Source organism: Meleagris gallopavo, chromosome 11, assembly GCF_905368555.1.
Source record: "Meleagris gallopavo chromosome 11, MGAL_WU_HG_1.1, whole genome shotgun sequence".
NCBI classification, from domain to species: Eukaryota; Metazoa; Chordata; class Aves; order Galliformes; family Phasianidae; genus Meleagris; species Meleagris gallopavo.
The window spans coordinates 2,412,586-2,427,169 of record NC_139414.1 but is presented as its reverse complement, the minus strand read 5'-3'; the positions used below and the strand labels follow the sequence as shown (position 1 = coordinate 2,427,169).

At 45.0% G+C, this 14,584-nt stretch overlaps 1 protein-coding gene across 12 annotated transcripts in view; it reads left to right on the top strand.

Moving 5' to 3' along the window:
* Positions 1-2,504: 2,504 nt before the first annotated feature.
* Positions 2,505-14,584, top strand: part of GIGYF2 (GRB10 interacting GYF protein 2) — a 71,905-nt gene continuing 59,825 nt past the window's right edge. For 3 of the 12 annotated variants that reach the window (XM_085232488.1, XM_085232483.1, XM_085232477.1), the window contains exons 1-2: positions 2,505-2,643; positions 14,056-14,133. In XM_085232488.1, the coding sequence (XP_085088614.1) occupies positions 14,093-14,133 (41 nt within the window). In that variant the 5' untranslated portion in view covers positions 2,505-2,643; positions 14,056-14,092. Of the gene's footprint in view, positions 2,644-2,731; positions 3,299-3,641; positions 3,669-13,009; positions 13,101-14,055; positions 14,134-14,584 lie in introns of those variants that run through there. The other 9 variants (XM_085232487.1, XM_085232486.1, XM_085232489.1 and 6 more) reach the window with 6 other exon arrangements.

Below are 14,584 nucleotides of genomic sequence, written 5' to 3'. Positions count from 1 at the left end.
CTTTTAAAAAATCTGGAAATATCAGCTCTATTTACTGAAACGTGCCGGTTTGTCACCATTGACGTGCTACAGGTGACTCTGGGTGTGCTTGTGAGGGTAAGCACAGGTACATCATGAAAAATCTATTGCAGATGCAGGTCTTTCTCAGAACGGATGAAGACTTGTCTCCAGTCACCGAGCTCCTATAAGAGGAACTTCAGCTGATCCTTTATCCCTGGAGAATTTTTGTTTAAAATTTCCCAGAGAAGGAGATGTACAGCTGAGAAGTCGCGAGTACTTCAGCAAACACTGAGTTCTTAAATTGCAGTGTTTCTCACTGATATTACTGTGGTACTCGTTAGGACTGCAGCAGACACTACTTGATGGCAGAAGCTCCTACCTAAAAAGCTCGGTGTAGGCACACTCAAGAGGAAAAGGGAAACAATACAATGTGGGAGTATCTCGCCTCCAGGTTCTTTGTGGCATAGAATTTAGGCTTTAGCTGTGAAGATTAAGCTGACCAAATTGAATTGCAGCCTTATGGGAGCATCCAAATAAATCCTTGGCAAGGTGGATTGGAAGTACCGGAGTACTTCACTGTTGCTTTTCAAACTCAACTTGCCAAATCTAAGAAAGATGTCTTAAAATAATTGAGTGTGCAAAAGTAGCAGTGTTTATGTGGTACTCTTTCAGCACAAGCTATCTGAGGTGACAGATGCACTGAACTGACTGGCTTTAAAAATCACACTTGGATGTTCATCTGCCTGCCTCATCTGCTGTTCTTACCGTTATTTTTAGGGACGTGACAAATGATGATGGTTTCTCCCTCTCATGGAAGGCAGACACTGCTGAGACTGCTGTCTGACTCCTCAGGCAGAAAGCCCAGTATTTCAATAAACAGGGGAGCTGCTTTTCCAAATAACTAAACTGGAGATCGGGAAGGTAGATGTGAAAGTCTGACACATCTTTTGAGCTGCTTTATGGTGACTACTACCATTTCAAAGCTGTGCTTTATGCTCATAGCTTCCCAGCTGTACCGAGGGTTCTTGCTTTCATACTAGGTCAGGTGAAAACAACGGATCAATAAGGAATGCTTCTGGTTTGTTAGGGATGCCATTTCCCTGCACTTGGATTTTTAATAGCATGGATGAATTGACATGGCAATAAACAGGGCTCTGAGGTACATTGTGCCCTCAGTACCCAAGGAAATCTCAGCCTAGCCGTTGGGGTAATTTCATACACAGACAACATGAAGTCCTCTAATTAAACCATGCATTAACTTAACCACACAGATAGAGCTTTGAATTTTCATGACAATCTTCCCGTTCTGCTTGAATGAGAGCTGTGGAGGACTTAAGAGGCACTTACCATTACAATAAATCTGAGTTTCCTTGAGATATTTTAGAAAAAAAAGCTAAGCTCTACAGATGAGACATGTCAGACATTCTCCTCCTGAATTCTTGTCTCAATAACATCTTTGTATTAACGAGGGGGGGATCTCTAGGAGTGCTGAACTTCTCCCAGCTCAGATAAAGCTTGCCTTAGAACACATAATATTTTGGGTACTTAAATGCATGTTCAGTATGAATAATAAGGGACAGCTGCTTCTGTAGGGGAGCTGGAAGTTCTTATTGACAGCTTGCAATGCAGCGCTGCCTCTCTCCCTTCCCCAGGCCGTAATTAATACGGAGCTGTGTGACAACATGCAGGGGGATCAAACGCAGCCTGTCAGCGCCCAGCTCCTTGCCAGGCAGCTTTGCTTTAACCTATCAGCCTCCTAAGGGAGACATTTCTCTCAGGTTTCGGGTTGAAGAGGTCTGTGTCGCTCTCAGCCAAAACTAAACCTAAGGCATGTAACCCGTTAGCTCACGAGGAATCGCTCGCATCCCCTCTTGCATCATTTTCGGCCTCGGCTCGGTGACGAGCGGTTATTCGCCCAGCACAGGAGGCAGGAAGGAGATGGATGGTGGCTGAGGGCGCGGGGTGAAACGGCTTGTGCTGAAAGCAGGGCACCACTGACAGCCGGCAGCCGTGTGGGGCGATTCCGCACCCCGCGCTCATGTGGGCTTGAGGGCTAAAAATAAACCGGTATTTCTATCTGGAACTTTGCCTTGAGCTCCTGATGATTTTCCCTCGGGAGCTTCGGACCCGAAGGATGTACGCACGATGACCTTCCCGCGGGGCTCGGTGCTCGTGCCGCCGCGCACGGCGCTGCCACCCGCTCACAGGGCACGGCTGCGGGACAACGCGCGTCACCGCGGCCGAAGGCGGCTTCTAACGGGAAGCGCCGATAGGAACCGAGCGCCGGGAGCTCGGGCCGCGGAGCAGCGGGCGGCGCGCTGCGGCAGGGCTGCCGGCCGCTCCCCCTTCCCACGGCTGCCGGCCGCGCCCGGCAGGGGGCGCGCGCTCCTCTGAAGAAAGCGGCGACGCGCGCGCAGCCGCCGAGGGCGGGCAGCCGCCGCGGCGCGCGCGGTGACGTCACGAGGGCGGTGCCCCCGCGGGGGCGGGGGGAGGGGAGGGCCGTCGCCCATCCGGGTCCCGCGGCGGAGGCGGGGGGCGGGGCCCGCCCTCACGTGACGTTGCGTGGCGGCGCGACCGCCATCTTGTGTTGTTGGGGCCGAGCGGTCGCTGTGGCTGTGAGGGACTCTCCGTCCGAGAGCGCAGGTAACGCCGTCTCGCCGGCTCCCTGCCCTCACCGCCCCTTCGGCCGCCTCCCGCCGACACGCTCTCGCCGCCGCCGCGTTCTGTGTCCCCCGGAGCGGCTCCGGGCTCCCGCGGCTCCGCGCACCGGCCCGCCCGGCGGCTCCCGTCCGCCGCGGTCCGGGGGTGCCGCAGCCCCGCGGCCTACAGGGCAGCGGAGCTCTCGGGCCGGGCCCGGCGGCGGGAGCGCGCCAGCCCGGCGTCCCCCGCTCCCGTCGCGTTGTGCTGTCGCTGAGCTCGGCCCGGCTCTCGCGGGGCGCGGGCCTCGCCTTCTCCGTACGGCCGCCCGGCGGCGAGAGGCTGTCAGGCGGCGGCGGGGCGCTCGCGGCCCTGGGGTCGGCGGTCGCGCCTCCCGTCACGCTGAGCTGTGTGAGTTCCCTCCTCCCCGCCCGGCCCGGGCCGTTGGGCCTGCTCGCACGCAGGTGCACGCTGAGCGCAGCCTCTGCCCCGCTCGTAGCACGCCCGGCGCTGTCAGGTGCTGCGGGCTGAGGAAGGAAGGAAGGAAGGAAGGAGCTCGTGGAGCGCTGAGCCTCTCCGGCCCGCAGGCGCAGGGTGTTGGAAGCAGCCATGACCAGCAAGCAGGCCTTGGCAGCACCACGAGAGCACTGATCACGATCGTGTACGTTTGGTATTGATTTAAGACAAGTCGTTGCAATGTCAACAAAGGAACTCTGTGTAATCCCACTTTAAAGTGGGACAAGTTGCAGGATAACGGGAGGCACTGCCAAGTTGTACGTTTGGAATAAAATGTATTTTTTTCCCTGTAACCTTCAGCACAGCATTTTCTTCTTGCTGCTGCTGCAGTGCTTTATCTCTTACTGTGGTGGTTGTTTTTCTTTGTTGTTTTTTTTTTTTTTTTTTTTTTTGTGGGCTCGTTCTCTTGGGTGGGAGGGTGACTAACGTCTGAATTCTGATTATATTCTCTCTAACTCCTTGCCCCTCATTCTGTTTTCTTGCTTCAGGAGCTGACTTGGGCAAGTTCCTGGAAAGTACGTGTTATTTTTCTTTTCCCCACTTTTCCCATAAATCTGCTGGTTTCTCTTGTTTTTAGGAACCTTTGCAATAAGCACAAACTAATTTGCTCTTTTCTGAATAGAACATTTAATAAATTCACAGTATGATATTTTGGAACCATTATAAGCAGAATTGGTTGTTGTAGTCTTCAACAAATGCTTTGTTCTGCTATTTTTAAGCTCTGTTATGAGGTGGTGGCTGCAGTAGATAAGTTCTTCAGTATTAATGAGATTTTGGTATTCCTGCAATTCACTTGTTTAGGCACTCTTTGGACAGTTAGCTGATGTTGAAGTGAAAATGTGTGTCCTAATCAGTCCTAGGGGAGCCAGCAGAAACGCTGGAGTGTTTGCTGTCACTCCCCCTTCACCCATCAGGCTCGTATAGAAATAAGTTCCGTAAGGTTAGTGTGAAAGGTCACACGTGTTGCTGTTAATTCCTCACCGTACGTGATTAGACGATGTTTAATGATCAACTATATTAAAAAGTAGATTTGCACATGGAGGTTCAACGTCAGCTCATTCTGAGACTTTGATAGCCCCTTTCAACATCTCACAATATTGTGGATGCTTTCTTAATGCCTTCAAGAGCTGCTTGTCATCTCCCAGTTCCTGGTGACATGAGGGAGGTTGATCGGGGTGTTTATTTTGGGACCTTTTCTGAAAATTTTCTTGAGTGTGCTTTGTAATAAGAGCTTTGAACTAAAATGAAAAGTTGCCACTTGCAGTGATGCGTAGTACTAGGCAGTAATGATAGCACTTGAATTCTTGTAGGTTCTTTTTTGTTAATGTTGTTGATCATCTGAGGACTGTGAAGAATCCTCAGGTACTCTTAGTATTTTTTTCTTGCTGTTTATTAAGGATGAAGTAATGAAAAACGTGGTCTTCATATTGACATAGGTGAAAATTCTTTGTAAGCAGCGAGTTGAGGTTTTTACAGCTTAATTTGTCAGACTGTTTACTACTTGATTGGTGAGAAGATCTTGACCCTCAAAGGTGAGGGAGCAAGGAAGGCTGCTGGAATTCAGACTAATCGCTATTGCATTTCTTCTGCTTTTGCTGTCCATTAAGGCTAGTTGTCCAAATGGAGCTCTGTTGTGTACTTGAGGTTCCTAAACCTGAATGTAAATAAGATGCTGGTAGCACTTGTAAGATCTGTAGCGACTCGGTTTCCAAACAAGCCAGGTGTCGGTCATGTCACTGGGGCAGCCACGCAGACTGGCTGGGGAGGTTGTTTGCTTCTGTGTGCCTCTGCTGAAGGATCTTTGTAATTATTTAAGCGTGCAGGGAAAACATTAGTGCACGGTAATTCATGAAGATGAGCCAGGCACCTGAGTCATGATCTTTTCCTTCCCCTTTTCCCCCTTTTCTAAAGTGGTTCAGGCCTCCAGCCCTTCAGATTTTTTTTTTTTGTTAGAAATAAGAATATGAACTTTTTTTTTCTGCCTACTTTTGTCTGTTTATAAGTTCAAGTAATTGTCACGTGTATCTTTATTCTTCCACTGGAGGTCTTGAAAATTTGGTCTTGGTGCTTGTTAAAGTATGAAGTTAAGTTTTCCAGCAGTCAGTATATCCTAGCATGCTTTTCTCAGCATTGCTCAAAGAAGAGTGGAAATGAACTGTATTAAATTCATGATTAGAGATAGAATCACAGAACTGTAGGGATTGGAAGGGATACCTTGATGACTGAGATGGCTCAGTCCCAGCCCCTGCTAAAGCATCTTCCCTGTGGTATGGCACACAGGTGGGTGTCAGGGCAGGTCTTGGATCTCCTGAGATCTCCACCACTCTGTGGGCAGGCTGTGCCAGTGCTCTGCAGGTAGGAGGGGGCTGATAAACAAGATTTCAGTTTACAGACATAAAAACACAGATCTGATCTGCTTCCTTCTTCCTATGTAGCTTGCTAGAGGTTCCCTGGATGTTTCAGTAAGGAAAATCCCTTTTCTTCTTATTGAGGGAGTTTTTGTGTTTAAAGGGGCTTCTTGTGCGTTTTCCTCATTCATTGATTTTAATTAATAGAGTGGCATTTAGAAACACTTGTGTGAAATGGGGGGGGGGAAAATGGTATTTAATGAGAACAAAGTCAGTTACCAGTTTAGCTTAGCCTGTCCTGCAGGCAAGTCCTGAACGTTCTTTGGTTGTGGAAACGGTCTGCATCAAAAACTGTCAGAACAGAAAACCCAGCAAGTTTGTTCAGGATGTGCTGAACTTGTGGATGGAGCTAAGAAGCAGAATGAAGTGCTTGAAATTATAAGGTCTGCACCGCATTGGCCCTCTTGTGGTTGGTTGGTGGTTTTGTGTGTGTGTTTGTATGTGTATGTGCACATATAAAAGCATGTTGTTTGTTGTAGTGATGTTTAGTAACGTTACTTTTTTCACCTTCAGCCCAGGTGGTGGTGGAGGACTGTAGAAGGCAAGTCTAACACACAAACTACCTTACGTGTAATGATGGGAGAATGAAGCAGCTGGAAAAATACTTACGTTAACCAGCTGTTAGTATAGTGAAAGTAAGCACAGTACCTTGTGCTCTATTACTGCATCTTTGATCATTTTCATTCTGTGGAGAAATACTTCCCCTCCATCCTGACAATGAAGTGATTTCACTTTGTTGTATTGATGGCCTTTAGTGTTAAAGATGTGTGACGGGGCAATTCAGAGGCTGCAATTTCACACATACAGATTAGATTGGATAGGAGGTTTGTGATTGCAAGGAATAGAAGGAAACTTTGTGTAGATTACATTGGACGGGGTTTTGTGATGATGAGTAGATGAGCTTGCACCGCTTCAGATGTCAGTAATGTGTCAGGGAGCCGGTGTGGCTGGCAAGTAATTGATTTGATCAGCTGTGGTTTGTGATCCACATATGGTAGTGCTGCAGGATGGCTTACGTTGGAGAAGGCAGCTCTTCGGTGGCTGGCTGCCCCAGCTCCCTCCTCAAACACTATTGGTGCCAGGCAGAAGGCTGTGCGTAGTGTGTGATAAACAGAAAGTGAGACTGCCCGTGGTCATCATGTCTAATACAGTTTTAAAGTCTAAGTAACTCATGTCTTTATTTAATAAATTAGGGGACTTGTTCAACTGTCGTTGAAGAGAGAGATTTGTGAGTTGTAACTAATGGTGGAATCATCTGTATGTATACTTTTCTCTTCGTATGATACACTGGATTTTAACTGTACTTAGGTGGGGTTGGGATAACAGTGCAGGTTAGTGTGAAGATGCAGATCTTAGATGTTCACTTCTTTTGATCTTCAGTAGTGTGGGCATAAAGAGGGGAAATCTGTTGAAGACTCGTGTAATTCATGTGTAGTAATGTAATGTAGTAAACATATAGTATGTAGTGTATTTGTAACATAGTAAAAATAAAAAAACACACTCTGCACGTGCCAATTCTTTCTGCTAAGAGTTTTGATACTTTCCTAGTGTTGAATATTTTTTTCTCAAGTATAGGACATGTCTGAACTGCATGCATAGGAAACCTTAAGGAGGAGACAGGGAGGAAATATTTCTGCAGAGCCCAAAGAAGCCGCTTATGTAAACAATATCAAAAGAAAACCACAACAGCCCAGGTCTGTTAACTGTGAATCTGGTCAGAAACTTTTTTCCTGCCGTCCTGAATGCACACATGGGCTGTACAGTGTGTGACAAGCAGGCAGAAAGGCTGCAGTGAGTTCTTGGTTGCATTCCTGTAGTCTGGCAACTGGGAGTGAAGCGCTTGTCCAGAAGCAGGTAGACAGCCTGAGCATCCTGATCTGTGACAGTTTGTGGAATGAAACAAGCTAAATAATATTTACCTAGCAGAATTTTTTCTATGTACAAGGTAGAGACAGATGTGAAAGTGATTTTTCGGCTGGAAAACAGAGTGCTGGCAGGGTTTTGGGACAGGATTTGGAATGAGAAATGGTTTGTGTTCCAGCCAGTGGCAGGGCCAAGGGTGTGGTTCTCTGACTGCGCTTGGAGCTGAATCACTGCTCTCTGAAGCCCTGTCACAAAGGTGGAGGTCATCCTGCCTGCTGACTGGCAAACTTGGGACAGCTTTTGTGTCTTTTGTGTTCGGGTGAAGCAAACAGTGGTCACTCTCTGCTCCTTCTGACCGCAGTGTTCAGATTAAGAGGTAGGAAAGGAAAACATCTGTAAAAGTGGTGTTTAATGTTCCTTGGTTTAGTTTTGTTAGACATGCACATCTCCTTAGTCTTCTGTCATTCTATCTCAGTGTAGCTGTAGTGCCTGCTTTTTGCATTTGTTATTGGCTGTGGTGCTGCGCGTTGCAGACTGCAGTACTCCATGAGAGCTGAGGATGGACTGAGTGAGCAGAAGGTGCTCAGGTGCTCCTACTGCATGGGAGTGTTGTGGGCAGCGTTTGGCCAGAGATCGCTGAGAGGCAGGGATGCTACTGCAGTGATTTGGGACAGTAAGCTTATGAGTTGAGATCTGTAGATGCAGCTTTTATAGAGGCAGAAATTGATGGATTAGGTGTGATTCCTTTAGGAAAAACTTCCTTGTGGAGTGTGGGTAGATAGGATTTGAAAAATTCACTGCCTTTATCAGCATAAAGGCTTGGTAAGTCACAAGGGACTGCTGTGACTCGTCTGGCATCTTGCGTAGTATGAGTAATGTATTTGCTGATGATGTTCCAGCTTAAGCAGAAAATCACCTTTTAGAAAATCATCCAGTGTTGACCTGGAAACAGTTGACTCTGTTGCTTATCTCTGAATTTCTCACTTCAGTTGTTTATCTGGATAATCTTGGGTCTTCTGTCTTTTTTACTTGCATGATCATTCACTGTCTTAGCAAGATATTTCTTAAAATTTTCTTGAAGCTCAATAAATAGAACTCTGTTTCTGTTGTTCTCCTTTCTAGGGCATATCTGCCATGTTATATCTGTTTTTGAACGCCCTCTGATTTATCAGCCTTCTTGCCTTACTGAGAGCAGAACCGAAAACATTATTCCTACAGCGGACAAATACAAAGTGAATTTAATCTGTGTTGTATTTATTCAATGTTCTGTGTTAGGTGTTCAGCTCAGCGTTGTCGTATTCCTTTCCAGCTGCTTGTTGTTATAAACCTGAGGTTGGTTTAAAGATCGTGTTTTCCCAGAATGGCCTTGCATCTGTTGTGTATCGCTTACATTTTCTGCTTGTGAGTCTTTTGATGGGATGCTTGGGCCTATTAAATGCAACCTGCTGTACTGGGCAGAACAATTGAATAATTCATAATGGTTTTATTGATGATGTGTCACTTGCATTACCATACCTATTTTTGTAAGCCTTAGCTTTCTAAAGAAGTGATGTAAGCCCATGTTAGAAATCCTACAGAAGTTGAGGGTAGCCTCTTATATTTGTACTCGCTGTATTTTGAGGATAATTTGTGTTCCGTTATCAATTTTGGATTCTTTTATGACAGAAGGCTTAAAAGCACAAAGGAAAACAGAACACCGTAGGTCATGGTGATTTGAGACCTAACAGGCATTGGGAATGACTCGGTCTTTTTCAGCCTTCTTCTTAATTGAAATGTCCTGGAGTTGTTAGAATTTATTTACCTACTGGAGCAATGAAATATCTGCTCTTAAAGTACGTTTTGTTTGAATGTCTTCCATAAATCCACATTGGTTGGCCTTAATTTTGTCAGCATCCTTTGGTCAGTGTTGCCTGCTTTAGCTGATGATTAACATTGATAGCATAGCACCTGAGTCATCCTGCTCACTGCTGTGCTGAAACTCTTAGAAACTAGTGAGAATCAGTATTGATGCTAAGTGAATCTGTGTGGTTTTGAATTCAAGGCAGTAAAATGAGCTGTAGTATCTGCCTGCTGAGTGCTTTCTTACTGGGTGAAGTTGGATCATCTTGATGTGACGATGTAGCTGCATAGTGGAGCATATTTGTGAAATTCCTGTCCCAACTTTAAGGAAAACCCAATTCCTTGCTCGTAAGTCTCTTTGCATTAGAGTTTCACTGTGTTCTTTGGCTCTCCTATTCTTTTTTAGCCAGTGAAAATTGGGCCTCCAGTAGCAGAACTGCCTTGGAAGAAAAGGATGCTTTTCTCAAACATCTCAGGCAGCTGCTGACGTCAGAATGAGGTGGGGATGAGCAGGAAGGATGTTGTCTGTTTTTTTGCCAACTTAATGAAAACAAAAAATAAGCAAGCAAAGGTGTAAATTGCAATGAAGTCTGGCTCTTGTTTAATTATTCTAATCATAGGAAAGATTGGGTGGGGAGAGCCGAGTGCAGTCATTGCTCAGTCTCTGTGTGGAACGCTAACAATCAGCTGGTCTGTACCTGAACCAGCCAGGCATTTTGATGAGACAGATTGCTGGGTGGTACAAACAGACAGAGCTCTGTCATGGGAATGTGGGAGTTTAACATAGGCTGCAAATCTTAAGTACCTCAGGGCCCTGGTTGAGCAGAGGGTTGTTAGGGTAGGATGGTCAGGTTGTGGTTGGACTCGATGGTCTTTAAGGTCTTTTCCAACCTGAGCAGTTCTGATTCTACACCCGTGAGTAATGGAGAAGCCTTAATGGCAGTTGGACATAAAATCTTGAGGTTGTGCGAGGTCTGGAAAACGTGGCAGTTCAAATACTTCAGAACTTCAGACTCCCAGCCTTTTGCCAGGATAGCTGTTAGATCCCTGTACATTTTAACAAGGTAGAAGACGTTGGGGCAAACTTGTGCCATAGTATCTCTAAAACTGCCTTAGGCTTTTTCCAGCTAAATTCTCATCTTAGGCATTTCAACACGCATGTCTATCGCAGGATCAAGTTCTAGCTTGTCTGAAGCAGCTACTTCTGTAAGCACAATACGTTTGTGAGATCCCTAATAGAAGTCATGAAAAATAATGTAAAAATTGACAGGCTTAAATATCGTACCTACAGCAAAGCAGTGAAATTAGTGTTGCTGATAGCAACTTGTCTGCCTGTAATATTACCTGTTAATTGTGAGTGAAAGCCACTTAATGGCTTAATGTTATTGGATTACATTTTGTGTGTGCTCAGTGGCTGAACTTCTGACTTCCACAGTACTAAGCTGCTGACAAATTCGGGTATTTTTTCCCTGCCCAGTGCATGGGCTGGAGATGAGTTGATGGGACGTCTCTTTGCTGTGCTGCCCCAGGAAAACAGGGTCTCAGTCCCAGTTTGTGTAGCAATTCTGCTTTATGGCATTTTTCCCAAAACTGCTGTGGCAAACTGCAACTGTTAATAGGGTTGCAGTGGCATCTTGGTCCAGGATTGCTCTGATGTAAGAGTCTCAGAGAAGAGGTTCCCCTTCGAAGGAGTGCTGGGAACTTTCAGGTAGTGTTGCCCAAGCAGTGATATTTAATCACAGCGTGACCTCACATTCTTGCTTAAAGCTCCCTGCTTGCTCTTGCTGTTTGTGGTTATGCGGATTCCTCAATCAATAGCCGTTAATTGGGAGAAAAGCTTCATTTGCAAAAGTACTGTAGTTCAAGAGGGGGCTGTACCCTCATCAAATGACATCAGGGAGGAAGTGTGGTCGGTTTGTGTTCATTTCTGTGATTTGTCATCCTTGATGAGTAAGGAGGCAGCATAAGCTTCTTTTTTAAAGACCAAAATTAACATTTGAATTATTAATATTGAAGTTTGGAGTCTAAGAAAGTTAACTAGATAATAAAGACCTGATAAATTCATGCCTTTTCCTTGGGCAAAACAATGAAAAGGGAATGAATGATCAGGTCATAACTTTTCATTGCTCACCCTTTCTTGCTCCACCCTGACTCCTCCATCTCAGTGTCAGTGCCACATGCCCTGTCCCTACTTGCCTTTCCAGGTAGTTGGGCTACTTGTTAACCTGCTGGCTGTGTGTGCTGCCTGCTAGAGGCTCCTCTCCAGGCTCCTTTTCCTCTGCCCCTTCTTCCCAAATCATTGCCTGCATCTGTAGTGTCCCATTTTCAGCAGTTTTCTTTTAGCACTGTTATTGCTGTAATATCTTTGTCCGTGTCTGGCTTATCTCTGGATAGCATTATCTATTAGTGCACGTTCACATCTCACACTTACTGCTGCCATTCTGATGGGGTTTGCTCTGGGCTTTTCTTGTTCAGCTACAGTTTCATCCACTTACAGGTGTCTTGCTTTCTATTCAAAACTAATGCAGTCCTAACTTGTTGGGAGAAGGGAATCTCATGAATGCATCTGGGAAGGGCTTCCCAAATAAGTGTTGTGGTCACAATGGGGGACAAGGCCAATTTGCAGCACGGTGGGGTGAGACTAGCGGGCTTTGAGGAGTCTGGTAGAGAGAGATGGAACGGGGACCTCAGTTCTTGGGAAGGCTGAAGAGGGATTGAGGCCAGGGGGAGTCTGTAACTTGTGATCTACCCCCTTAACCGTTTTTTATTGCTTTCTCCTTTCATGCTCTTCAGCTGCATTTTCATAGCAGTTTGACATTCGGTGCCAGCCTTTCTTTTATTACTGATACTGCACTAACTTAGATAGCTAGCAGCTAATGACCTCAGCTTCTCTGCTGGTCCACGTGGCTTATCTGTCTCAAGGCTTCTCTCCAGAACTCCCCAGCCTCCAGCAGCAGGATTTCAGGCCTTGCAGGAAGGAAAGGGACAAAAGAAATGCAGCAGTGCTTGGAATCATTTGAGCTCTTCCAACCTGTGCACAGTAGTTAGCTGGAGTGGTTCCAAGGTATTTTTCACATGTATGGCTGTTGTACACCTCCGTGAGGCACCGAACTTCACCTTTGTAGCTTGTTTTGTAGAACTGAGGAGTGGATTTGCTGTCAGTATTCTCCTGAGCTGTTGGTTGTTTTTTTTAAAAAAAAAAAAAAAAAAAAGGCATCTCAAAGCAGAGTGAAATCATCTCAGATGAGGCCTGTGAGACTACCTGGATACTTGGATTTTAATCTGTTACTTTCTGGTCTGTGTAGTGGTAATAATCCCATTTTATTATATAGCTTTACTGGGAAAATAAAAACGCTGATTTGTACATCAATCGTATTGAAAGGATGGACAAAATTAATATGATTTGTAGTAAAAATAAGTGAGCCAAATGTTGCCTGGTAGGTTTAGACTGCAGAGGTTTTTACAGCTGGCTGTTATATATATGTCTAAAAGATCTGGATGAGGTTTGCCCAAGCAGTTTTAGCATTTCTTGACATTTTGTAACTTTCAGACTATTATTTTTTGGCCTTTAGTACAGTTATATCAGTAGCATATGCATTAAAAAAATGCTTACTCTTGTTTTCTTTTTCTCTTCTTCAGTAGCTAATGCCCTCTTCCTGCTTTTATCTGCCCATCTCTTTTTCTTTTCCATCATCTTTTCATGCAAAGTAAAGACAAACTTACCAAGCTCCTTATTTAATCCTTAGGTCTTTAAGGAACAGAGTTCTGATACAGCCAAGCTCCCTCCCTCCCATCTGTCTTTATGGTTCTTGAAGTCTAATCAACCAGTTTCTGTAGGTAATGCTTCCAATCCTTTTTTGTTATTGTGGGGAGGGACTTTGGCTACAGTATGCTTGATGTTGAAATTGAAACAAAAACTTCCTCTTTGTATTTGTGTTTGCTGTTGCTGGAAGGGAAGAGGAGCTGTTATTTTCTTACTGTAAAAGTCACTTCTCTAGAGCTGGGCTGGACTCCCTTCTCACAGAACTTGGTAGCTTTCCCTTGGTCTCATTCCTTCCTGTCCAGCGTGCCATTGTCTGCCCCTGTCCATGTGTCCTTGTTACGTAGGAACTTAGAGCTGACCTTCACTAGGGCCTGCAGTAACTTGGCTAATAGGAAGCAATGAGAGTAAGCAATGTCTTAAGTTGTGCATTTTTTTTTGCTTAATAAAACTAAGAATGAGAGAAACCCTAGCATCTCCTTGCAGATTTAGGAGAATGTCACAGCATTGGCTATACCCATTTATCAGGAAGCTTATTTTTTAAGAGTGAGCAGTGGAAATAGCTTGAATACTCTGACACTCAACTGGCAAGTCTTTCTTGCTGTAAATCTAGTGATTGTTTCTAAATCTTCTTATTGTCAGGAAGCTACAGTTCTGTTAATTAAGCATTACTGTTCTCACAGGAGAGGATTATGTGCCAAATTCTCCATGTTTGGCTGCCTTGTGGTAGTCTTTGATTTGCCAAGAGGCTGCTTGTGCAAACAGTGTCCACAGGCACTACTGATCCAGTGTCCTGTTGGAGCTGCTAAGAGACATTTGGACCAGAGGATGCTATAGAAACAACTGCATCAATTCTAGTAAATTATCCTGTGTTAGAGAGCTGAAATGGACACCATAAAAATAATAATAAAAAAATCCAGTAGTCATTTTCTTCTGTTTTTTGCATGACCAGATGTGCTTTTGTTTGGAAGGAGACTTCTGGAGGATTGTATCAATCTAGTTGTTCTCATGGTAACACTTCTTATTTTTCAGGTTCAAGCTTTTTTAAAAAATAATAGAACAAGAAACAATGGCAGCAGAAACCCAGACACTGAACTTTGGGCCTGAATGGTGAGTAGTTTCTCACTTAAAAAAACACTGAGACTTTTGTCTTTTGGAACTAAGTAGGTTCTAAGACTGAATGGCATATCATACTGTTGTAGTTCCTTACTGCTTTGCTGCAGTTTCTGACCAGTGACTGAAAGCAGTGTTATAAAGCTAGCCTTCATTTTTCTTTAAAATGGTACAGATATGAAATGTTGCATGTGAGAATAGTGCATACCATTCACATTGCTACCGTGTACTGAGAGAGGAGTAATGCTTGTGATCTCAGAGGGATACACAAAGTGTGGTAGACAGCTTTCTTGTTTGTTCTTCCATGTGCTACGTACTAATAAGGAAATTCTTACCCTGTTCTTATTGGAATGACCTCTGTGCCTAAGCTAGCTTTCTTTTCCCAGTATGAATATACATGAAACAAGTGTGTCTTGTGGTCTCATCGCTTCCTGCATTTCCATACAGA